The sequence below is a fragment of the Orcinus orca genome, chromosome 1 (genome assembly GCF_937001465.1).
Source record: "Orcinus orca chromosome 1, mOrcOrc1.1, whole genome shotgun sequence".
Taxonomy (NCBI): Eukaryota; Metazoa; Chordata; class Mammalia; order Artiodactyla; family Delphinidae; genus Orcinus; species Orcinus orca.
The window spans coordinates 193,930,215-193,956,516 of record NC_064559.1 but is presented as its reverse complement, the minus strand read 5'-3'; the positions used below and the strand labels follow the sequence as shown (position 1 = coordinate 193,956,516).

Genomic DNA, 26,302 nt, shown 5'->3' with positions numbered 1-26,302 from the left:
TGAAGCCCTCCCTGGTTGTCCCTGCTGGAATGCATCACACATTGCCTGCCTTTAGGCGTCAGTAGCTAACTATCATACCCCACCCCGCCCCCCCACCCTGCCCCGCCCTGGTCCTCTCCCACTCCGCCCACCATTCCCATCCTAAGAAAGTCTCATTGACCAACAGCATACGCTGCAACTTCACACCCCTCCCCACCCCAGACCTTAAGATGCTGGAGAGCAGGGAGCTTAGTCCGCCTCATGCCCTTGTCCCCACAACCTGGCACTGCAACTGACATAGTAAATGAACATACCTCTGACCTTTTGGATACAATGAGGGTATTAACAGTAAAAGTCGATGACAGTTTAAAAGTCATCTGCTCCATGAGTCCATGTTCCGCTGCTAGCTGCTAATAACACGCTGATGTCCCAAAGTCCTTAATTCCAGGACTCCTTAAGACTCCCTCGGTACACACCGCTTTTCATCACGCTTCTGTGCCTTTGCCATGCTGTTCCAATATTTGGAATGTTCTTTCCCATCTCAGTTGCTCAGAGAGAGAATCCAATCCTTGTAAACTTGGTTCAATGTCCCCTCCTCTAAGAAGCCTTCCCTGACCACTTAGCGCCCTCCTTTGCCCCAGAGTGCACCACTTCTTCTTTCGAGTTTCTCTGCACGTCACACCTACCTGGGAGGTTACCAGGCTTGTTGCTGTACTGCAATGGGTATTTCCATGTGTCTGTCCCCTGATAGCTCTTTGAGGCCAGGAACATGTCACATCATCTCTATGGCCCCAGGACCAAACATGGTAATGTTCAAGCATATTTGGGGGTAGATTTCTCCAAAAGAAAATCTATGTGTATTTGGATAAATTACTACACATGTAGTGCTTAGAACAGCATCTGGCACACAATAACTGCTACAGACATATGAGCAATTGATACAGCCCAACGGAGCTGTGGTGAGGATTAGATCAGATCATACTTAAAATGTGCCCTGTCCAGAGCCTGGTATATGGTAAGAGTTCAATTGACAGAAGCTGTTACTTAGTATGAATTTAGCTCAAATTCAGCACATTACATATGAGCTCTTGGGGAAGAAAAACAAACCTGGACAGAAACTCCAAGGCTTTCGATCTCACTCTGCAATCTCCTGTGAAAGGGAAGTGGGTGTGTCCTGCTGCCTGACTCAGAGAGAGGCGCCCCCTCCCACCTGGTCCTACCCGTCTTCTTGTGTCTGCCCATCCATGCGGTGATCAGACTTGACCCTGGAGAGTAGCGAAGATCCTATCACTGCCCCAGGGTGGGGGCTGGCAGGAGGGGTTATAATTATGGGTTTCACTGAAATTGTGGATATAATGAACGCTGCTTTCTGCGGCTCCTCTAAGGGTTCTGTGGGCCCCTCCACGACCCCTCCTGCCTGGGTGCCCCCAGAAGCCAGCACTCCCAGCCCAGCGACTAACTTAACTGTGTGTGCTAAGCACTTTATGTGAAGTATCTCATTTAATGCCCACAAAGGGCATTCTTTTCCCCATTTCACAGATGAGGAAACCGAGGCTCAGGGAGGCAAAGGGGGTGGCCAAGACAGGCTCCAAGGTCTTTTTGAACCTCGGGCCCGTGATCTTAACCTCCACTTGGTACCAAATGGTACCAAATGGTACCAAATGGTACCAAAATCTGGTAGTAATCATACAGTTAGGAAACTGGGCTCTGGACCCCAAGAGCCCTGGGTTTGATTCTTGGCTCTGACCTGTGTCATCCTGGGCAGTCACATCACCTCTCTGAGCCTGGGTTTCCTCCCAGGTTTGTTGTGAGGACTAGCTGAGAAAATGTATGTAAGCGTCTGTAAGTGCCTGGGACAGATAAGGGTTTAGTAAGACTCGGATAATATTCATTCACTGTCATTGTCGTCGTTAGGCTGCAGAGTCCTGAAATCACTGTCTACATACATACAGACATCAAGGCGTTAAGAAACCTCTTGGTATTAGACATGCCACATGCGACATTTCCAATTTTGTCCAGATCCTGAGTCATGAAAAAATGCAGAGTCCTGGGCTTTCCGTTTTGCTTTTATTAAGCCATCAAGTTGTGGGATGTATAGTAAGCAACAGGATCTTCGATGGAAAGCAAATGAAATGGATCCCCGATTTGCTGTGTGAGTTGCATGCAGTCAATGAACCTCTCTGTTCCTGAGTTTCTCTCTGAGGTTCGTAGTGACCATAGGGTAGAGCCCGGAGCTCTCGGAGGGAAAGGGGTTTTAGAAGCCCTGGGTCATCCTGTCCTTGTTTCCCTTTTCCTGTCTTCTGTTTCCATGATGAATGCCTGGGAGGGGAAGATGTGCAACAGGGAGGAGGAAAGGGAGGGAACTGTTATTTACTGATCTGGGAGCACCTCTCCAAGACAAAGCACAGAACCTCATGTCTCCTGTGACCCACTTCCCTCTGTGGCCCCGAGCAAGTAACACCCTGGCTCACGGTGACTATGCTACGATCACCTCCCTCCAACTTACTCACCTCTCCCGGCGAAGCAGGAAGGAAATACCGTGCCTGGCATTGGGCAATGCCAAGGCCCAGGCAGGGCTCCATTAAACCCCGAAATGAACCCCGGGTCCCATCTGCTGGGCCCCACCCACAAGTGTGCTGGGCTTCCTAGGTAATTTGTGAGCTTCTTCACTTTGCCTGTTTTTTTTGTGTTTGTTTGTTTGTTTTTGTTTTGCAGTACGCGGGCCTCTCACTGTTGTGGCCTCTCCCGTTGCAGAGCACAGGCTCCGGACGCACAGGCTCAGTGGCCATGGCTCACGGGCCCAGCCGCTCCGCGGCATGTGGGATCTTCCCGGACCGGGGCACGAACCCGTGTCCCCTGCATCGGCAGGCGGACTCTCAACCACTGCACCACCAGGGAAGCCCGACTTTGCCTGTTTTTATGTTCCTCTTATTAACGAGTGGGCTTAGGACATTCAGGACTTCCTTAATTATGGCTTCCTCCTTCCTGAGCATTCTGTCTTAGGATTTTTGACACTGTTCTAGACAACTCGGTCTTTCCACTGGAAACGACAAGGTGCGGGATGAGAGACGGAGATGCCAGGCCCAGATGGGCTCTTGCTTCCCAGGGCCACCAGCCCACCACCTCCTGTCCCCGGCGGGCAAACCCCACACACAGCCAGAGTGGACCTGTGGAGATTCCGTACACACATTTCTTTTAAAATTCGGAGGCCCAACACTTGGTCTCTAAACGTAGTAGAGTTCTATCTGGTTCACTGCTCTTTTGAGCTTCCTGGTTTCTGAGGTTGGTCCGTGGGGCAGCTTTTAACTTTTGAGGCACTTTTCCCTCAATTTCTCTCGGGCTGAGATGGGTGGGGGGGAAGGGTTGGAGGTGAGGGGACACAGTCTCAGTGAACAAAAACGCCTTTCTTTTCATTCCATGGCATTCGACACACCAGCACGCTTAATAAAACAGGTGGCAGGCCCGGCGAATCCAGGTGCTGATTCAGCCCTGACACCACTTCCCTTTCATCTTGGGCCTCAACTGTTTAACAGCCGCTTAAGGAGAAGAGATGGAAGAGTTGATCTCCTTAATACGCCATCCTGAAACTGCTGTGCGTAAGCGTGCTCCTCTCCCCGGAGGCTGGGGGCATCGTTTCTGGTTATATTAGTAATTTATCTGGTGTGTCTAAGAACTATTCATAAGGTCATCCTAAAAAACAACAACAACAAAGATGAACCATTGATATGGTTTTTTGGGGGGAAAAAAAAGCAAGTTTATAAAACACAGTATCTGGTGTGCAATTCCATTTTTTGGTGGAAAAAAGATCCACTTATGGACAGAAATACAGTTTGGAAGGTTTAAAAGGTAGCACTGAATGTTGGTATAATGCGGTTTAAAAATTTTTTAGTTATTTATTGCCTTTGGCAATTTTGAAAAATTTCTCCAACAAACATACATAATTAGAAATTTTCTTAAAAAAAGAGAATCCCACAACCCCCAGGATATCCATGGTTAATCAAACCCAGGCTTAGCTTAAACTGTCTCTCCAATGCAGACAAAAAATCTAGATGTCAGTAGCTAATTTCCACTTTTATCCCTCATTCCTCAATTCAGGCCCACCTCCCCCAAAGCCCAGGGGGTTGAAGCTAATGAGAAATTATCGTTCATCATTTGTGTTTGACTCTGTAGCACATTTTTTCCCCTAGACCTGGTTTCTCCCCATAATGAGAGCTGTCACCGAAGTACGCAGGGGTGGGAGCGGCTGTCTTTCCACAGCCCTAAAATGTTTAGTTTCTCCAGCCTCTGCTTTCTCCTGAAAGGCCAGGGATTAGAACTACTGTTCCGTTCTCAGAGGGGGTTTGTTTATAAAAATTTTCTGTTTAAACCTGGGTTGAGGTAACCAGAACCTCGAGTGTGGAACCAGCCTTCTCTCTCCCATCTGTCTGGGGCTGTATCCTCTGCAGAAGCCAGCAACAAGCGAGGCCTCGGAGAGAGGCTTCTGTTACTGTCTCTTCAGCTCTCTCGAAAATGGCCTGCCTCCCCCCTCACCTGAAGTTAAGCCTGGAAAGTCTTGGCATCACGTCACTTTAAGGAAGGAGAAGGGCTTATAAAAAAGATCTAGAAGATCGGGAAGATGACAACCGGTCGTTTGAGAGTAAAACAACATTTTTGGCTGATGAAGCTTGAAAACTGATTTTGAAACCTCAGATCCTAGTTCCCAGGGGAAGGGGAGAAAAACCCTCCAGGCAGGCCATCGCTCCTCAGACGTTCTCCTGAGCCTCCCTTCCACTCACGGTCACAAAGCACCTTGGCCCGTGAGGAGGGCCTTCCGAGTGGCCCAGCGCTCCCTTGGGCCTGCTGCCCTGCTGCTGTTTCAGATGACAGGATGCAAGCTTCAGAGGGAGGCAACCTCCCAGGAGATTATATTCATCCCAAGGAAGACTTGTGCGAGGAGGGCTTGGGGGAGACAGGGTATTCGAATGAATACCACGTGCACAGTGGGCGCTCGATACATGAATCTTGGAAAGCTGTCGTTAGGAATGTGAACTTTGTAGCTGGTGGATCTGGGTTCACATCCCAGTGCTGGCACTGAGACCTGAGTGGTCCTGAGCAAAGGAGAGCTGAATGCCCATGACCTAGGGCTGCTGAGGAGATGAAGTAGGAAAGCTGTCATGCAGCGCAGAAATGAAAGCATAAAACGATAGCTGGCAGCACGAGGGAACTTAGGGAGTGTCAGAGCTGTGCTGTATCTTGACTGTGGTGGAGGACACACAGTGTCACGCATTGTCAAAACCCACAGAACTGCACACCACAAAGAGTGAATTGTACTTGATGTACATTTTTAAAAAATTATCTCAAAGATTTCTTCTGGTTTTGACATTCTGTGGATTTCCTCACCTGTAAGACAGAGCTGTTATTGGAAAGGAATGATTAAACGGATATGTTTTTGCATTATGATGGGAAAAAAAGATGTGTATCCTTTTATAATTTCATTCGTTCACCTCAGTGTCCTGATACCCGTCTGCCTCTGGTCCCTTCAGGATTTACCCAGGCCAGAGATGGCCAAGGATGCCCCTCAGAGCCTCTTGTGGTCGGTCACCTGGAGCAGCAATACCTCAGAGCTGCACCATCCAGTATGGTAGCCCTGGCACACGGCTATTGAGACTTGAAATGTGGCTATTGCTACTGAAGAACTGAATATTAAATTTTATTTAATTTTTCGTTAATTTACATTTAAACTTGGAAACTGAATCAGTGTAAAATATTTTCCTATTAAAGACAACTTTATTCAGACAGAGAAAGACAAATATCATATGATATCACTTATATGTGGAATATAAAAAAATGATTCAAATGAACTTATTTACAAAATAGCAACTGACTCACAGACTTAGAAAACAAACTTATGGTTACCAAAGGGGAAAGGTGGCAGGGTGCAGGGTGGAGGATAGATTAGAAGGTTGGGATTAACATACACACACTACTATATATAAAATAGATAATCAAAAGGGACCTAGTGTATAGCACAGGGAACTCTACTCAATACTCTGTAATAACCTATATGGGAAAAGAATCTGCAAAAGAATAGATATGTGTATACGTATAACTAAATCACTTTGTTATACACTTGAAACTAACACAACATTGTAAATCAAATATACTCCAATATAAAAAAGAAAAAAAGGACAAAAAAAGACAACTTTATTGCTTTGGTAGGACTACATTTTAATTTTTAATATATTGTATAATTAATTTTAAAAATTGAGATATAATTCCTATATCATTAAATTCACTCTTTGAACGTATACAACTCAATGGCTATTCATACATTCGCAAGGTTGTGCAACCATCACCACTAATTCCAGAACATCTCTTCACCCCCAAAAGAAACCCTGTACCTATTAGCAGTCACTCCACAATCCCCCCGACTCCCAGCCCCTGGCAACTATCATCTACTTCCTGTCTCTATGTACTTGCCTATTCTGGACATTTCATATAAATGGAATCATGCAATATATGGTCTTTTGTGTCTGGTTTCCTTCCCTTAGCCTCTGTTTTCAAGGTTTCCTCACGTTGTACTTTATTCCTTTTTAAGGCTGAATAATACTGCATTGTATGAATATACCACCTTTTGTTAATTCACCAGTTGGTGAACATCTAGGTTTTTCCACTTTTTGGCCATTAGCCCTTGAAAATGTAGCATCCAAATTGAGATGTGTTATAGTATAAAATATATACCAGATTTCAAAGACTTGTACAAAAAAAGGAATATAAGATCTCCTCATTAATACTCTATTTATACTGACTACACACTGAAACTATTTTTAATACATTGGGTTAAATAAAATAGATCATTTTTTAAAAAGAGAGCTTAAGAACAAGGCAGGGGAGGTGTGAGCTGTTGAGGAGGGGGCGGGGACTGTCCCCCCAGGATCTCGCCCTTCAGTGCCCCCTGCCCAGTGGTGAGCCTGAATGAGGAGCAGAGTGGGCCAGGCAGCAGGAACAGCCACCCTTGGAGTCACCCTGCCTTGGCACCGAGGGGAGCTGCAGAGAGGACAAGTCCAGGCAGGAGTTGGTGAATGATCTCCCCCTGGGAGGGGAGCCGGGACTGGAACTATTGGACAAAAGGAGTCATTGGAGCGGCCAGTGACAACAGCGCCTTCTCCTTGTATCTGGCTTGTGCCGGCCCACAGAGTTGCTCAAGTCCCCACAAGCTCCTGGGTTCCTCTCCTCGCCTGGGAGCAAGGGCAGCAATGGGAGAGGCTTGTTTCCTCTGGGCACCAGGTGGCTGGCTCCTGAGCAGCCATTGCGAGGCTGGAGCCCAGGCCCTGCTCTGTCACTACCTTGCTGTGTGTCCTTGGGCAAGTCCCTTCCAGTCTCTGGGCCTTGTCAGAACTGGATTAGATCATTTGGAAGGTGTTTTCCAGCTTTAACCTTTTAGGGTTCTGCAAAAAGTCCTGGCTTTATCCTTACCAGCTGTGTAACTTCTCTGCTCCTCATTTCCCCGTCTTTAAGATGGAGAAAGTACGGACTTCCCTGGCGGTCCAGTGGTTAAGAATCCGCGCTTCCAATGCAGGGGGTGTGGTTTCGATTCCTGGTCGGAGAACTAAGATCCCTCATGCTGCTGGCGTAGCCAAAAAATAAAAATTAAAAAAAAAAAGATGGAGTAAATAATCGTTACCTCACCGTGATACTGCAAGGTTTAAATGACATAGTCATTGCTGACACTTAGCACTCACTAAGTACCAAGCACTGTCGTAATTGCTTTGCACAGATGAGTTTATTTAATCTTCCCACCAAACCCTCTAAGGCAGGTCTCATTAGTCCCATTGTCCAAATTCATATAGTGAGGATGCTTCAGAGCAAGGGTTTTGAACCCACAATGCCCAGCTCCAGAGTCTGTTTCCTTATCCACATGCCAACCTGCCTCCAGCACAGATGGGAAGCATAATAAATCCTCGATAACTGTTGGAAGGGAGAGAATCCCATGATTGTTAAAATACCTCTGCTGGAAGCACTATTAAGCAGAGGGGGACACCAAGCCCCAAAGGATAAGGTGACGTGTCCTGGGCCACCGCCAAAATGGTGACAGTGTGAAACCCGAGTATCCTGGCTCAGAGCTCCCCTAAGTATTTGAAACTGGACTGGATCTCTAGTTATACATGCAAATCTGCCGGCAGATACAGAGCCCCGGCCCAGGCTGATCTCAGAACTTATCACATGTCTGATTAATATCTGAATATCAGGGCAGCGCTTCTGGAACTGCCTTTGCCTTCCTCTGTGCAGAGTCGCTGAATTTCCTCCAGGTACCATTCTTAGTTGTTAGGTTTTGCATTATTAAGAAATGGCCGTTCAGGGCACTTAAAGTCACTCTGTCTTCTGAGACTCAGTTCAGATATTTCGTGAGTGTTTATTATGAATAGAGCATGTACTAGGCATGGGAGCTACACGTAGAAGGAACTGCCTCCCTGCCCTGCCCTCTGGGAGTTCCCAGTTGAATCAAACAGACAGAAGAAATCTCCTTGCTCAAGAATAATTGCTTATAGATGGACAAAAATGATAAAAGCCAGTGTTGGTGATGGTACAGGGAAACAGCCACTCTCATTCCTTGCTGGTGGGGAAGGAACTTGGTGCAAACTTTCTGGAGGGCAGTTTGGTAACAGGCATAAAAAATCATAAAATTGTGCCTACCCTAAAAACCCCTGCAATTTTACTTCTTGAAATTGGCCCCAAGGAAATAATGATGGCTGGGCACAAAGATTTAGCCATAGTTAATTTCACGCAGCATTGTTTCTAATAATGAAATATTGGATACGACCTAAATATCCATCAATGGAGGACTGATAAATCAGGTCAGGTCTTCCATATAAAGGTCGTCATGGAATATCTGATGCTGGAAACAGATTCAGATTGTTGGCTAGTGGGGATAAAAAAGCAGGTTACAAACAGTAGCTATGGTGTGATGGCCCTTTTTTTTTGGAAGAATATGCATTTGCTATAAGAGCTAACATTTGTTGAGTCACTTTTAGGCATTGTTTCAACCGTATAACATAGATGCTCTGTTTAAAATTTTAAAAAAAATTTTTTTTTTTTTTTTTTTTGCAGTACGCGGGCCTCTCACTGTTGTGGCCTCTCCCGTTGCGGAGCACAGGCTCCGGATGCGCAGGCTCAGCGGCCATGGCTCACGGGCCCAGCCACTCCACGGCATGTGGAATCTTCCCGGATCGGGACACGAACCCGTGTCCCCCGCATCGGCAGGCGGAGTCTCAAACACTGCGCCACCAGGGAAGCCCTAAAAAAAAATTTTTATATCACAGATGCTCTTTTTATTTTCATTTTACAGTTGAGGAAATGAGGCTCAGAAAGTTCAAGAGCCTAGCCCACAGGTATGCAGCTAGGATTAGAGCCCAGCCAGAGAGGCTGTGCATTTAATTGTGGGGCGACGGTCTTCCTCTAAACAGAATAAAGGGTAGGAAAGAACAATGGTGGTTCTCTTTGGATGGAAAATTATCAGAATTTAATTTTTTTCTTCATTATATTTACCTGCATTTTCATTTTTTCCCCCTCTCAAAGACCATGGGTTGCTTTTGAAATGAGAAAAATCATTATTTTATTTCAAAAAACACTGACCTGTTGAATTCTACAAATCAAAGAAACCATAAGCTTGACCTGTCAAAAGGGTTTTTCCCTGGCAAGTCCTCCACTTGCCAGAGGGTTGTTTCAGGCTGAGGGCAGAGAACCCTAAGTTCTGATCTTCAGAACTGTAATGGGGGAACCTCATCCCCCGCCAGCCCCCCTCAGGCAGAATCCCAAAGGGCAAGGTTCCAGCTGGTGGAACTTCCCATCAACCCCTGAATTCCAAGGCCTGGACTTCACCAGCAACTCAAAGGTGGGCACTCAGGTCATAGTGGCCCCATTCTTCCTATTGCAAGACTTCCAACCAATCCACTTCAGAATGAGGTAGGCAAGGAGAAGCCCAAAGCAGGTGGCAAAGATGCTTAAAAAACAAAAGAAAGATTTTTTTTTTTGTCCCAAATCAGCTAGGGATCCCCTGGAGTCATCCCCACCAGGGAGTTAGCTGACTTTTTTTCCTCTTGGGCTGACTGGCTGCTGTGATGTGTTTATGATGAAAGTATCTGTCACAACAGCTCTTAGAGGACTATAGCCTGGGTTTCCACCCTCTGAGGAAGGGAGGGGTTGGGAACAGGCCACAGCACTGTTGCGGGAGGGGGAGGAGGAGGCAGGGAGTTGTAATCATAGTAAAAATAGCAAAATGATAATAAGCTCAACAAACATTTACTGAGAACTCACACATTCTGAGAGGTTTACATGCATTGTCTCATTGAATGAATCCTCCCTTAAAAGCCATGAGGTAGGCACTGTTATTATACCAGTCTCGACGGTGGGAGAACCCAGGCTGAGTGATATTAAATAACTTGCCCATGGTCATGTTGTGCGGCTGATAAATGGTAAAGTTAGGGTTATAAACCCAAGTCCTCCTCTTGCTAAGTACCCATTTCCTGGAGCTGTGGGAGCCCCCCAAAGCCTTTACATTTCCCAGAAAACACACACACACACACACACACACACACACACACATTTTCAATTTCAGGGAAACTGCTGCTTTCAAGTCTCTTGGCCAGAAAGATGTCACATTTCTCCTGGATTTATGTGAAGCCACTTTGGAGGCAGTCCAGCTAAATGGATCTGAGATCAGGCAGTCCTTGGTTTGCATCCTATTTCCAGCACGACACATTTCTGTGACCTTAGGCCTCAGTATTCTCGGTGTACAATGGAGACTCATAATAATAATACACACACACACACACACACACACACACGATCACATAAAGCTTGGAAACAAAGATACTATTAACTTGCCTGTATTATAATGTAATACAGCTAAACCATTCACATTTGTTATGCATGTTTTTCTGTTTTCAGACTTAATGGCTACTCTGAATTTATCTCATGGGGGTTGTGTGTGTGTGTGTATACCTATATATACTTGTGTAAACACATGCATATATATATATATATAATTAAATATATGTGTAAGGAACTTAGCACACAGCTTGGCACACAGTAGGTGCTTAATACATGATAGCCGTTTTTGTTGTTCTTTTTTTTTTTTTTTTTTTTTTGTGGTACGTGGTCCTCTCACTGTCGTGGCCTCTCCTGTTGTGGAGCACAGGCTCCGGACGCACAGGCTCAGCGGCCATGGCTCACGGGCCCGGCCGCTCCGCGGCATGTGGGATCTTCCTGGGCCGGGGCACGAATCCGTGTCCCCTGCATCGGCAGGCGGACTCTCAACCACTGCGCCACCAGGGAAGCCCTGTTGTTCTTTATTTTTATGAATCTAGCCTCAACTCAATCTCGCAAACATTTGTCAAATACTTGCTGTGTGAGGGCCTTCCATGAATAATTATGGAAGGCTGTCTATGTTGAGTGATGGGCTGCCAGTATAGACAGAGTGCTTTGAGAGAATGACAAAGGAGTGCATTCTTGGCAGGGAGATCTAACTGGTAAGATTTTAATTTTTAGATTAAATTTACAATGCAGGGAAATACACCAATCTTAAACGTACAATTCAATGAATTCTGACAAATGTACACACTCATATAACCACCACTGGAGTCAAGATATAGAGTATTTCCATACCTCAAAAGCCCCTTTGCGTCCCTTCCAATCAATCCTACTCCTCAAAGGCAACCACAGCTCTGTTTTTTTCCACAATAGATTAGTTTTGCTTATTTTTGATCTTCGTATAAATGGAATCGTTCATAATGTCCTCTTTTTGTGTCTGGCTTTCATTTAACATGGGTGGCGGGTTCTGAACTGAGCCTCGTTGCTAGGATTGAATAAGCATCAGTGCGGGCAGGGGAGGGAATCTGAGGCAAAAAGAATAGCCTGAGAAAAGGCAGGAAGAGAGAAAGACAAACGTAAAGTGGTTTGGGGGAGGTGCTGTGACTAGAATAAGGGGTACTCAATGGAGAGTAGTAAGAAAGAAGGATGAAAAGGTAGGTTGGAGTTTTATTTCGCAGGGTTTTAAATGCCAGGTCACGGCATGTGGACTTGATCCTGAAGGAAGCAGGTTGCCACACAGGATTCCTGGACAGAAAAGTGGACTGATGAGATCTGGGTTTTGAGACGATATATACACAACAGGAAGCATAAAATCGAGTAGGAAGAGTCTGGAGGCCAGGAGACCAATTATTTGATCATTCATTCATTCACCCAAAAAGTACTTATCTGATTCTGGGCTCTGGACTTTGATTATTCTCCAGTACATTCCATCCCTGGCTCTGGTCCTTGGAATAGGAAGTAAGTGCCGTAAACCCTGTCTGCTGGTTGTTTCAAATTCTACTCCTCCTCTTCCCAAATTCTGAAAAATCCCTGATTTTTTTCTGAAAGTAGCATCCTCATCAAATCTTAAGAGAATCTTCATCCCCATTTAGTATGTAATTCTCAAAGACCCTACTGAGCAGACATCACCTTAGATTATTTTGCACGTTAGACTAGCCCAGAGAAATATGAAGGTCAATTTTATACTTTGGTGGTGGGCTGGGGGTAGCATTTCTCTAAGTGTGTTCCACAAAGGATCACTGGTTCTATGGGTTTTATAGGTATGTGGTGGAGATGGGGGCAGGGGGAGATGATTTCATGGTCATCTCAGTTTGGGAAACCTTGGGTTGAAAAAACAAACAAAACAGGATTCCTAACTGCAGAAATTTTCAGACACTTGATAGCTGTATACTGTTAATTTCTAATGAGAGCATCTGGTATGAAGCTTTTCCCAAGTATTTCGATCCCAGAACCTTTTCCGCCTGGAGCATCTTTGGCATTCTTGGGTCTCCCAGAATGCATTTGTGGGATTCCCTGACATGACTTGAGGGGACTCGGAAGCAGTTTGGGTCCAGGAGAGTTACAGAGCAAACTGCCCAGGAAGGTTGAGCCAGAGCAGGGTAGAGCCCAGGGCTGTGAAGAAAAGGGAGCTTCTTCCTCAGGAAGGCATAGGGAAAGGAGCAAAGGAAGTGGGCTTGAGCTTCCTACACAGAAGTAGGAAGAGGAAAGAAACTTCCAGCTAGAGAAGGAACTGGCTCAGGGCTGGACTGGAGCCTGGAAAGGACACCCACACTGCAGAATTCTCACAGAAACTTTATCTTCAAAACTGGCTGCATCTGGACCCTGCATTTGCTGGACAGGAGGAAAAGGACCATGGTTACTGGCCATTGGACATGACAGTGATCAGGAAATAGCGTCCCCCATCGCAATATCTATCCCTAGAACCAGCCTCTTTCCCACAGACAGAGGAGCCCTGAGCTGTCAAAGGACTAAAAGATGATCAGGTGTGTCTTCCAGAAAACCGAGTCCGAGATTTCATAAAAGGTGAGCAGATCTCTTCCTGAGCAGACTTCACCAAGAAAGCTTCTTTTAAGTTTGCACACTGAAGTCATGGCTGCAGCAGATGTTCTGCAATAACACAAGTTCCAGCACCACCACTTACTCTAAGCAAATCACCTTACTTCTCTGGACCTCAGTTTTCTCACCTGAAAAATTAAAATCATATTTTTTCCCCACAGTGAAGCCAATATTTTTTTTTAAGTAAGATAATGGGTATAAGATGTCTGGTACGATGTTGGGTACTCAGGGCTTCATAAAAGATACCTCTGTTTGTTAGTTACCACCAATAAATTCCTCTTAGGCCCACCGTCTCTGTAAAGGGAAATTTGTTACGTTAAAATGGTTAAGTGATGTTTTACTATAGAGGGTAAAAACTGGTAGAACGAGTTGAAACCAATTGCTTTTCATTTTCTGCAAATCCCACACATCTCATCCCCCTGTGGGTTCAAACAGAGCATAAGAAAAACTCAGTGGGACTCTGCACTAACGGAGACACAATGGGGAGGGACTCGTAGGGATGCTGAACGCCTCCTCCATTCCCAGCATCTGTCTCCTGCAGGGGGTGGCTCAGACTGCTTGGGGGGCCAAGAAGGGGGTAGTGTCAGAGGTCACTAGACCAAAAAGAAAGCGTTCTAGTTCCCTGGCGGGGCCTGTTTTATGACAGATCAGAACATTCCCAGGCTCCAGAGGAAACATCCCTCCCTTGCCATAAACTAATCCATTCTGGTAGAGTGAAGGGTGATGCTTGCTCAAGGCACAGAAGGGTAAAATCCCAGGGTATGATGCTGGGGGCTGGCTAGTTCATTGCGATGCCTGCTTTGCTTTCTATATGGAGTCCTGGCTGTGGCTCTAGAAAGCATCTTGGGGTCTTTTTAACAGTTCCTTGGGTCGAGAAGCTTCAGCCTAGAGGCTGCTGGATGGGGTGGTTTTGAAGATGGTGTCAAGGTCCTGGGATTTGTGAAATGTAATCTTGGCAGATAAAGGCATCTGGTACTAATTCTTTTTTCCTTTCTTTCTTTCTTTTTTTTTTTTTGTACCTTCGAAGTCACAGTTCACAGATCTTACACAGCTAGAAAGAACCCAAGTGACCTTCAAACCCAAAACTTTCATTTCACAGTTGAAGAAACTGTGGCTCAGAGAAGGGAGTTAACTTGCGTAAGGTCAACACAGCCAATGAGCAGCAGAGTTGGAACTCAAACACCAATCTCTTGACTCTGGGTCCAGCACTGTCTCCCCCACTGCAAGACAATAGTACTGGTAACAACTATGTGATGGGCACTATATTAAATGCTCCACATGCATTTAACCCTCATAACCACCCTATGAAGTAAATACTTTTATTATTCCCATTTTACAGATGAGGAAACAGACTCCGAGACACAAGTTATGAAGCTCAGGGTCCTAGCTAACAAGAAGCTGAGCCAGGTTTTGAACCTGGGTCTAGGGCTCTAGAGACCTGGAGCTTGTCATCATTAACACTAAACTACCTAATGCGCAATTAAGTCTTTAAATTGAGAGCTTTAACTTTCAACACCCCAAGCCACCTCATAGGCTTCAGGGAACCCCCAGGGACTGGAGAGTGGAAGAGAGTGAAACGTAAGCTCCCGAGCTTGTCCCATCCAGACAGGGCTGTGTCTGAGATGCCACTTAGTCCAAATGAAATACTGTGACCCTCTATTGCTTCATAAATCCAGAGGCCACTAGTAGTTTGGAAATATGTACAAACAGCCAAAGCCACTGGCTAGAGAGTCAAGTCACTGTCATCTGCCTATCAAGACTCTCATCTCCACAGAGGTTTCCCTAGGGCCCATCAGTGGGTAAAACTGTGGGTATCTGCACATGACCTCGGAGGGTACGAATGACTGAGTTTATTGTGAAAGGGGAGTAGGTTGAGGCTGAAGGAAATCTCTCTTTAGGGAGAGCTGTCAGGCTGTGACTCAGGTTTCAAAGGCTCCTGGGCAGAGGGGAACACTTATGCTCACATGCCCTGTGAGGCTGGGGAACCTGGTGACTAACTTCCATCACCGGGCACACCTGCCCTGGGCTGAGTGGCGGGAGCAAAGGAAGAGGCAAGAGAGGAACTCACTGTTTCACTGGGGAGGCCAGATAGGCCCATCCCTAATGATAGCAACAATAGCTCACTTTATCAGGACTTAGTGTACAAGAGTGGTGTAAATGTTTGGCATGTGTTACCTCATTTAAAACCCTACGGGGGGGAAGGGTAAGCTGTGACAAAGTGAGAGAGTGGCGTGGGCATATATACACTACTAAATGTAAAATAGATAGCTAGTGGGAAGCAGCCGCATAGCATAGGGAGATCAGCTCGGTGCTCTGTGACCACCTAGAGAGGTGGGATAGGGAAGGTGGGAGGGAGACGCAAGAGGGAGGAGATATGGGGATATATGTATATGTATAGCTGATTCACTTTGTTATAAAGCAGAAATTAACACCATTGTAAAGCAATTATACTCCAATAAAGATGTTAAAAAAATAAATAAAATAAAAATAAAAATAAAACCCTACAGGGACTTCCCTGGTGGCACAGTGGTTAAGAATCCACCTGCCAGTGCAGGGGACACGGGTTCAAGCCTTGGTCCAGGAAGATCCCACATGCCGTGGAGCAACTAAACCCGTGTGCCACAACTACTGATCTTGCGCTCTAGAGCCCGTGCGCCTCAACTACTGAGCCCGCGTGCCACAACTACTGAAGCCCGTGCACCTAGGGCTCGTGCTCCACAGAAATAGAAGCCACCGCAATGGGAAGCCCGCGTACCGCAACCAAGAGTAGCCACTGCTCCCTGCAACTAGAGAAAGCCTGCGCACAGCAACGAAGACTCAAGGCAAACCAAAAAAAAACCAAACAAACCCTACAAGGTAGGAGTGACTTTAAAGGTGAGGAAACTGAGGATCAAAGAGATCAAAGGACTTGCCCAAGGTCACACAGGCAGTAAATAGTAGAGTCAAGATTTGAACTCAAGTAGTTCATCTCCAGAATCTAAGTTCTCAACTAGATGTGCTCTACCGTCTGTGCGTATGTGCGTGCGTGCGTGTGTGTGTGTGCTGGGGCAGGTGCTCTGCAGTACAGACTCCTGCATCACCTGGAGGGTGAGATTAGAGAATTCTCATGGAATCCTCCAACACACATGAATCCATGAAATTCGATAGCAAAAAAGATTGAGCAAAACTCCAGTTGTAGATAGAGAAACGAGGAAAGGTTTTCCCCAGTAGAGGGATTTGATGAAGGTTCACCCACCAGGCTTCCTTGTGGGCAGAAAGAGACAGTATCCGTTTCTCTCCGCAGCCTGTGGTACACATGCCTGACCAGAGCAGGTCCTCACTAAATTTACTGAATGACTGCTTGTTCAGGCAATAGAAAGTGGTGGTTCGGAAACTGAGTTTTTGAGGCAAACAGCCTGAGCTCAGTTCCCAGCTTGGTCACTCCAGGGCCGCATGACATGATGAGGTTCCTTAGCCTGTGTCCACACCTGTAAGACAGAGGTGATGGCTGTAACGAAACCTTTGGGCATTTGTGAGGATTGAGTGGAACAGGGTGGGTAATGTGCTTAGCACAGTCTGGCATATAGTTAAGTATTAAAAAAGTGAGAGCTACTCATTAAAGAATACCTTTTTAAATAAGTATTAAAAAAATGAATAATGTGTGAACACAGCTGGGTCAAGAAGTGGAGGAGGTTCCAGAGCAATTGGGGAATGCAACGGGGGGGGGGGTGATGGAGTCAAATAAATGAGCCTAGTCTGGGAGGGAAAGCTGGCCACAGCATGGCACGTGCCCAGGCAGCGTGGGCAGCCTGTCCAGACACCAGCTGAAAGGTGAGTTGGGGCAAGTGAGGGGCGGTGAATGGTTGGTGACCTTTGAGTGACCGCCTTCCCAAGGGCAGAGCCCGAGGGGCCTGATCCTGGTGTAAGATATGGCTCTTAGGCCCCTCTAGGCCACAGTTTCTAAATCATTCCCCTTTCCCTTCCCTACTGCTTGACCACCTTACCCCAAACTGAGGGACTTAAAATTCTTCTGGGCAGGCCAGCCGTGGATTCAGAAAAACCCTCCCCTGAATGCCCAAGGTCCAAGGTCAAGCACTTAACCTCTGACCACATGGCCTCTGCCTTCCGCAGAAGGTACTGAGCTCAGAAGGCCCTAGCAAATCCCTTCCCCTCCTACCACATCCCCCTCCAGTGAGATCAGATCTAAACAAACACCAGGGGCAGCCTAGGAAGGAAAACCCTTAAGGAAAAGGAAGGGACCTTGTGGATTAACTGTGCCTATTTGAACCTCCCTGAGCCTGAAGCAGGCCACACCCATCCCATCCACCCCACCCGACCGCACCTCACTCTAACCTAGGAAGGCAGCCCTGACCCCAGACACTCACTTCTTCCATTCAGCACTGGGGTACCAGGACCCCCTCCGTCCAAGCCAGGCCTTGGACATTTTTCCTCTGTAGTTCCGCAAGGAAATCCTCATCTGAATCCCCAAGTCCCCAGTTTGACTCCTTCAGATAGATGAAAGAGAGGGGGAAATACATTTTTAGCCTTGTTGCCAGGGTGGTAGGGATTAACAGGTGTTTCTCAGCGAAGCTCTCTTATTTGGAAGTGGGCAGTATCTTGTTTAATGGCCCTTTTCTGATGCAGGCTGATGATGGCCCACAGTAGCAGGTGGGCTACTAGGGCCTGAGGCCAGGTCCCTGGAAAGAGTGGACCTCAGGGGCTGAGCCAGCTGGGTTCTGTTCTTTCCAGTGGGTCCGCTCCTTCCAGGATTGAGGCTACATTCTTCCTGGCACTCCTCTCTCTAGCTGCCTCCTGTTCTGTCTGGTTCCTGGCAACAGAGAAGGAATCTCCAGACAGCACTCTGGCCTCTTCTTCCTTCTCAGCTCAGGGGTAAGCCTTCTCTGATTTATTATTCTTTAATAACTGTAAATAGTTTCTTTTTTTCTATTAACGGAAGAAATAATGTCGACAGATAAGCAAAAAGAACAAGCTATAAATCACCCCTGATCCTATCACCCATGATATTCTCTGGTGTGTATCTTTCCTCTTTTTTCTCTATTCATGTAAATGGATTTTAAAAATAGGAATGGATTAATTTACTAAAGGTAGAGTAAGTGAAAGACTTAAAGTAGGGAATCAGACCCAGGTTCAAGGCCAGCTCAGAGACTCCCTGGAAATGACCCTGGGTAAGTCACTTCAGTCCTAGGCCTCACTTTCCTCATCTGTAAAATAAGGATAATGGTACTTACTTCACAGCGTTGTCTTGAGGATTAAATGAGATTAAACAACTGAGCCTGGTGCCTTGCACACAGCAAAGACAAAAATGCTAACAATTGTGCTGTAAGTGTAGGAAGTAATTTCCATGGTACTAAGGGGCCTTCTGTAGCATCCTTTTGAACCATGACTCAGTATCCAACTACAATTCAAGTACCTTAATTTACTTCACTGAATCTCTGCTGAAGGGTATTTATATTAATTCTAATTTTTCAGGATTGTAACAATGCTCTGATGCATATCCTTGCAGATAACTCTTTGCATACAGATTATTTGCTTAGGCGAAATTCCTATGAGTGAAACTGTTAGATCAAAGGATGGGCTAAAATCTAAAGCCCAAGTTTGGACTGATTCACACTCACTGCAGCAAGGAGAGAGCCTGTTTTCTCTCACCCTTGCCAACACCAGGGCTCAGCATCTTTTCTCTCATCTTTATCAACTTGATAAGTGGAAAAAACAAACTAACAAACCCTGCCTGTTTGCTTGTTTCCAGGGTTTTCAAACTTTCTCGTTTTTTTTTCAGGGGAGCTTCCAGGATGGCTTTAGACCCCATGATTCCTCATGTCCTTCCATTCCTCTAGAAGGAATGAAGGCCATGTTATTGGCAGAACTGTGATAAAAATCTAAAGTACAGAGTGTAAAAGGGCCTGGAGGCTGCCCACTCCTTGTCCTGACTCTTCATGAGCACAACTTCCAGGTCGTTCCACGCCTTCAAATCAGGGCTATATTCTCTATGTCTGGTGTGTGGCCTATCCCTCCACTTAAGTCCAGTGACAGGGTAGAGAATATTAGGATGAAACAGACCTTTAGGTGAACATCCAGGATGGTACTTACGGGACCCACGGGATCCATAATGGTGTCTACGGTAACGCTTTATCCCAAACTTGAGGTTCCAATCCAAACTCCTTTGCTTAAGTAGGGGTGCTTTCTCTAAACCTCAGTTTATGTATCAAATGGGGCCAGTAATACATTGTGCCCCCACCTCTCTGTGGCCTTATCAGAGGAGATAAAGCATAGGAAAACACTTTGTAAACTGAAAAGAGCTTTACACATAGAAGGGGCTCTTTCTAAGGGAGGCTGAGCGCTGAGTGCTGTGAACTAAGCTGTGTATTGAGGCTAGAAATAGGTGGTGGCTGGGGACCCCTTCCTAAGCTGAGTGCTCACCTATAATACCAGCTACCTACTACTCCTTGCCATTGGGTCTACATTGAGATCTTATTTAATCCTCAGGTCAACCCCACTGAGGGATGATGGGGACACTGAAATTTACAAAATTGAGTCACTGGCCCAAAGGTATATGCTAAGAAAAGGGAGGGCAGGGATTCAAACTTTGGAGGTCTTCCCTGTGGGGTGGGGGTAGAAGGCCACACAGCTGATTTGTCCAGAATGATCTTGTGTAAATTATACACACTCATTTTTCATTTATTCAACAAATATTTATTGAACACTTGTTGAGATCTGGGACAGGTGCCATGTGAGATTCATTTTTCCTTGTAGAGTTCCTGCAGTCCAGAAGCTAACAAATCCTTCCTTTCTTCCTTCCTTCCCTCTTTCCTTCCTTCCTTCCATCCGTCCATCCATCCATCTTAGGCTTTGTTCCAGAAAGGAACTCAGGAGACTGAAAGGACCGTTTCCATGGTTTTGGGGTCGGGTAGAGGTTGCTTTGATCCTATCTCTGTTACTAAGTAGATAGCCAAGTGACCTTAGATGAGTTACCTCGTCTCTCTGAGTCTGTTCCTCTTCTGTAAGGTGGGGATAATTACGACAACTACTCCACAGGACTCAAGAGAATTACATGATACGCAATAAAGCTCCTGGACTGTGTCTGGCAGTAAGGCACTAAGGACACTGGGTTATCTCCTTTAATCCTTGTGGTGATCATGTCACTGAGGAGGAAACGTGGGTAATGAAGAGGTGAAGTTGCTTGTCCAAGGTCTCGGGCAGTTGACTCCAGAGTTACTCCTTTAGGAACCTGGTCAGTCTCCAGGAGTTTGCCAATCTCTGTCTGGGATGAATTATGCGATCCCATAATGCAGGGAGGAGTGAGATAAAGCATCTAAAGACAGTATCATAGAGTAAGTGCTCAGCAAATGATAATAATTCTAATTAAGATCCGATTCCTGAGCTGACTAGAGCCTGCAGGTTGGACAGCCCCCCAATCTCTATCCATGGACCTCACAGGGAAGCTCTGAGCAAGGACTGAATTTTTACTATCTTTATCTCCATCTTTACTCCAGGAAGAATAGGGACATGATGACCATTGAGTCAAAGGGCATTTATTTTGGTTTAATGACATTTACACTGGGGCTTTGTTTAGAATTCCTAATTACAAAAGCACCATCAATGCAGAAAATTTGGTGGGAGAGGGGAGATAGGGAAACAATTAAAATCCTATCATTTCGGCACCCACAGAGAAGCACTATTGACATTTGGGTATTTGTCCTTTCTATATTTTTATATATGCCAACAAATTTTCATTAAGTTTGGGATAATCATGAAGTTTTTTTATATATATATAAATTTATTTATTTATTTATTTCTGGCCGCGTTGGGTCTTCGTTGCTGCGTGCGGGCTTTTCTCTAGTTGTGGCAAGCAGGGACTACTCTTCGTAGCGGTGCGTGGGCTTCTCATTGCAGCGGCTTCTCTCGTAGAGCCCGGGCTCTAGGCGTGTGGGCTTCAGCAGTTGTGGCTTGTGGGCTCCAGAGCACAGGCTCAGTAGCTTTGGCACATGGGCTTAGTTGCTCCGCGGCATGTGGGATCTTCCCAGATGAGGGCTCGAACCTGCGTCCCCTGCATTGGCAGGCAGATTCTCAACCACTGTGCCACCAGGGAAGCCCAACCATGAAGTTTTAATGTGTTAGAAAAGGAAGGGCTGTTAGCAGGACCATCATGCCCAATAGTGCAAGTCTCCTGCTGTAAACAGCCCTGTGACTGTGCAGTGCACAACCTTCACAGATGTACAAAGCAGCCCTGGCTCTCAGCACTCACTTACTCAGTGGTCCTAACCTTTACTCCTCCCCAACATGCCAAGAATGTCACACTCTTTTGGAACAGTGGCTCACGGGCAGTCATGACCCTGGAAAGCAGAGGGAGGAATGAAGGACTGTGCCATCCTCCAGGGGGACAGATCACGAAGTCTGCAGGAGGAATATTTCTTTTCCAGAACTAATCTAGAAAAGAAAACCTAGGTGATGATATGTACCTCCGCCCTTACAGTGATTCACTAATCTTGTCTTATAGAGAGGGAAACCAAGGCTCTGAGAAAAGAGATTTACCCAGTCACACAGCTAGCTGGCAAGCGGCCAGCGGTTGGGCAGAACCTGAACCCAGGATAATTCCTAACTTAGTCTAGTTCTACAAGAGTGGAGGCAGAAAGATGTGGGTTCAAATCTCAACACTTTCACTTAATTAGCTTTTGACTTTTGACAAATCATTTAACCCCTCTGAATCTCAGTTTCTTTGCCTGTAAAGTGAGGTAACAGCTTCCTCACTGAGTTTAAATGCGAATTAAATGAGGGGAAAAGAAGCTTTCCTAACAATTACTGAGTGCTCTGTGCCAGGCGCTGCACAATGCACTTCACATACATTATCTCATTTAATTCTCACAATAAGCCCATGAGGGGGATACTATTTTTATAACCATTTACAGGTGAGGAAACAGGTGAGGAAAGCTTAAGTCACTTGCCCGACATCACACAGCCAGTAAGTGGCTGGGCTGGGATTTCAACCCAGGTCTGCCAGTCTCAGAGCAATACTATCAGACGACACAGGTAACTCTTAGCACTGTGTTTGCAAAATGCAAACATGAAATGAATAGCAGCCATCATTGTTTACTATTACTGTGAATATAATTATTATGTCACATAGGATTGGATGGTCTCTGTTTTCAATCTCCTCCGCCAAGAAACCAAGAACAGGGCCAATCTGAGAAGGGGAAGAGATGCCAGCCCAGCCAAGCCCTGGGCCATGCCCACACTACAGAGGAGAAGGAGAGGGCCGAGAGCGGGAGCGAAGCTTGGGTGGTGTCTAAAACCTTGGCGTCTCTGAGGCTTTCAACGAAGGCCTACAACAGCCAGTACCTCCATATTGGGAGGCTCAGCTCCTGCTGGAGGGGTCTGGTGACCTTATAAACTGGCTCGTGGTACCCTGCCTACCTACCCCAGACCACTAGTCCCTCCATCTCATCCAGGGTGCCTTCTGGAGCCTTCCGTGTGTGGAGACATAGAAAGCCTGTGCCCCATGATTTGGGCCTCTGCTGATCTCTGCAGATGGGTGCGGGTGATTAAAGACGCAAGATCCAGAGGTAGATGGAAAGGACCCATTTTAAAGAGCCCAGCGAGCACAGACACGCTGCCTGGAATACCAGCCTCCACCTGAGCCCAGCCAGCATGAGTCATCCCCATGGCCCTTTACCTGTGAGTTGCAACACAGCTGACAGAAACTCCACAGCCTTTCAGGAGGTGGGCGGACAGGTACACAGACAAGCGTGCCATCCCCTGGGCTATAGTAAGCTCTGCAGTTACAACTGGCACCAAATGGCCCTCCTGCCACCAATAACCCCTGTCAAGTGCTTGGGTACCCAGGCTATGCTGTCAGATCAGATCCCAGCTCCAGCTCTACCACTCCCAGGCCCTGCAGCTTGAGTAACTTATTTAATCACTTCGTACCTCAGTTTCCTCATCTCTAAAACAAGCATAACAGAAGTGCCCATCGCATAGGGTGGCTGTAAGGATTAGATGAGACAATGTATGCAAAGGCTTAGCACAATGCCTGACGCAGGCGGTACACTGAACGCCCACCATGTGCCAGACACTGTGGAAGGCGCTGAAGCTACAACAGTGAACAAGACAGACAAAGTCTCTGCTCTTATGGAGTTCACACTCCAGAAGAAGGGGAGAAAGACAATAAACAATCAGAAACATGTCCAAAAGTCATAAGGGATTTGCAGAGAACCAAATTAAGCGGCGTGATACAGTGACTGAATGTCTGCTTTGACAAGGGTGGCAGGAGAGGCCTGCTCTGAGGAGGTGGTTTCATTAGCAATTATTATTTGCTATTATTTGTCACGACCCCCTTGGCTATCCCCAACACAGCCTCCAGTGAGAAACCAACCTCTGACAATTTTCCAACCTGGTACCCCCTTTCCATAGGCATGACTGCACCCCAAGGGGGCTCCTCCGGATCCTTACTTTACCTTGAAAACCTCCATCAAATTGGCAGGAGTAGCTGAAACTCCGCCTTTCCGTGAGAGAGAAAGGAGTGGGCCAAGGTGAGGCTCCCAGGAAGACAGAGCAAAGAGATAATTTGCCAAAAGGGGGGTGGTGGGGGGAGAACAGAAAGAGAGAAAGGAGAAACAAAAGATACCAAGATTAGCTTAGATTCAATTTCAAATTAATCCTGGTGGAAGCTCTAAAAAACACCTCTAGCATTCTCCTGTCTGTGTTTGTGGACCTTCTGGGTTTACCAACCTTGTTTTTTACAGGAGACAGCTCATGGCAATCATTCACAATTACCTAGTCTAACGGGCAACTGATTTCTCCTGCGTTTCCAACACAGAATGAAGCACTTATTAGAGTTTGTGAAATGACTGGCGAGCTAAGGCTTTGGAGGTGACTGACTTCGACTTTTCCATCCCTTCTGTGCTGGCCGGAGGTATGTGGTTTGCTCACCCCTCATTGAGATCCGTATCACACCAAATAACAGGCTGCCTCCCACCCTACTGCCCCACCCCCCCACACCACCAACACCTGCCCCCAGACTATAAACTCCTCTAAGAGCAGTGACCCTGTCTTTTTGGCCTCTGTCACCTCAGAACCCAGAGTAGGGCCTGGCACACCACAGGTGCTCAATAAATGTCTGCTGAATTGTGGCCACTGACTTCAGCTCAAAGGGAAAGCCAAATTTGCAGTGAGATGACTGAAGATTCAGATCTGGGCTCTGACACTCACTAGCTCATGCCCTTGGGCAAGTCACGTTACCTCTCTGGCTTCCATTTCCTCACCTGTGAGGTGTGTGTATTGGGGAGGAAGAGAGCGTGATAATCATAGCTACCACAGTGGGTCACTGTGAAAGTCAAAAGAAATCACCTGAATAACTGAAGAAGACTATTCAGAAATAAGATGTCGTTATCTTAAAGGGAAGCTCTAGGAAAAAGAAAGGGAACTTTTACAGAGACCCACAGGGGAAGATCTGCTCTCTCCTTTGAGAATTCCCTGGTGGCTGTGAAGTAGTTGATGCTGGGTAGAATAGGGGCCCAAGGAATTTGCGGGGGTGGGGGGATGTTCCGGGGTATCCAGGATACTAACTAGAAACAGGAATCGAGGTTTCCTGCAGCCAAGTATCTGTTTGTCCCTGTACTTTTCCTCTGGCTATCTTCTCTCCAACATTTTTTTCTCCTCCCTCCTCCTTAATCTCCACCCCCCACCCCCTCACCAAGGAAGGAATTGGCCAGCTCCACCCATGGCTCCGCCCCCAGCTCGGCAGGCCAAGAGTTAACAGCTGCACCTGTTGAGGTATACCTGCTGTCGCCGGCACCTGTACCTGTAGCCAATCAGCGGCAGAGCTGCCGGGAACCTACCTGTCAGCAGAATCCCGACACTGAAACCTCAACATAAATCAAACACTTCCCTGGGCAGGGAATGTCTGTGTCAGGCAAGAATTAGAGACGAGCAGTCAGCAGAGCCTTGGTGCGCGGGGCCGATCCATCCGTCAAGCCTGGGAGCCTGGGAGCAGGAAGATGTCGAATGAACTTGAGTGAGTAAACACCGGTGGATGCCTGGCGCGCTGTGAGCATGGAGTCTGGATGGGGTTTCTAGAAGGGGAAAGAGCAGGGAGGCTGGCGCCAAGATTCACAGAGCAATTTGTAAGGGTAAATGAATGGGCTGACGATCTCATTTTGGCGTGCTGAGGCAAGCCCCGTCTCAAGCTAGAGCTGAGTGTTTCCCTGGGAAAAAAATTTTTTTTTCCTTTCTCTCTCTGCTGAGCAGTTTCGAGCCAGGTAGGGAAACACAGGACTGAAACTGTGAAGGCTTTCAGCACCACTTTCTGATACTGTGAAGGGGGCCTTGGAAATCAGAGACAGCTCCAATCCCATCTAGGCTTTCTATCTTCTTGCCAAAAGGAACTTCTTTGAGGTGGTTCTAAGAACTGTCTTAGGCAGAGAGTTGGGTTTCTCTAAAGGGACTTGTTTGTTGGGTTGGAACAGTCCCAAGTGGGAAGGTGAAGTGTGCTGGTTAAACATATGCACTCTTTAGTCAGCTTGACCTAGGTTCAAATCCAGGCTCCATTCCTCATGGGCTGAGATCTTGATTTGGGCAAATCATTCAACTGACCTGTGCTTCATTTTCCTCATCTAGAAAATGGGTACAAGAATGTTTTGTAGGATTCTTGAGAGAGTTGTGTGATAAAGGCTGTAAAATGCTTAGCACAGAGCCAAAGTCTGAAGATGCACTCAAATAACATGTGGTTGATTTCATCCAGAGGCGGTTCTAAGGCTGAGGAGGCTGAGATGTGGTTTTCAGTGAGGTCATCTCTATTGCCTGACAGGACACAGGTGCCTTCCTGCCCATATCTGGGATTTAGAATCCCCGCTGGCTGATGATGACTTTCACCATGGACCCCTGGCTTGGGGTCCAGACCTCAGAGAAGGTGGGATGAGGCTGGGAT

General features: G+C 46.6%; 1 protein-coding gene and 1 long non-coding RNA gene across 5 annotated transcripts in view; one reads left to right on the top strand and one right to left on the bottom strand.

The window, feature by feature from the left end:
- Window positions 1-1,722: 1,722 nt before the first annotated feature.
- On the bottom strand, window positions 1,723-25,354 carry LOC117200211 (uncharacterized). Of its 3 annotated transcripts, XR_007470796.1 has the most exons (6): window positions 25,215-25,354; window positions 17,748-17,867; window positions 16,619-16,850; window positions 7,435-7,585; window positions 4,510-5,358; window positions 1,723-2,298 (listed from the first exon to the last, which is right to left on the bottom strand). It is a non-coding gene; the product is annotated as an uncharacterized LOC117200211 (long non-coding RNA). The 3 variants fall into 3 exon arrangements; XR_004481693.2 differs by lacking the exon at window positions 1,723-2,298 and having other exon boundaries at window positions 3,848-5,358; XR_007470793.1 differs by lacking the exons at window positions 1,723-2,298; window positions 16,619-16,850; window positions 17,748-17,867 and having other exon boundaries at window positions 3,848-5,358.
- The window catches only part of GRHL3 (grainyhead like transcription factor 3), a 35,565-nt gene continuing 34,373 nt past the window's right edge, over window positions 25,111-26,302 (top strand). The window contains exon 1 of one of the 2 annotated variants that reach the window (XM_004266691.3): window positions 25,111-25,390. In XM_004266691.3, the coding sequence (XP_004266739.1) occupies window positions 25,374-25,390 (17 nt within the window). In that variant the 5' untranslated portion in view covers window positions 25,111-25,373. The remainder of the gene's footprint in view (window positions 25,391-26,302) is intronic. The other variant, XM_049695724.1, reaches the window with a different exon arrangement.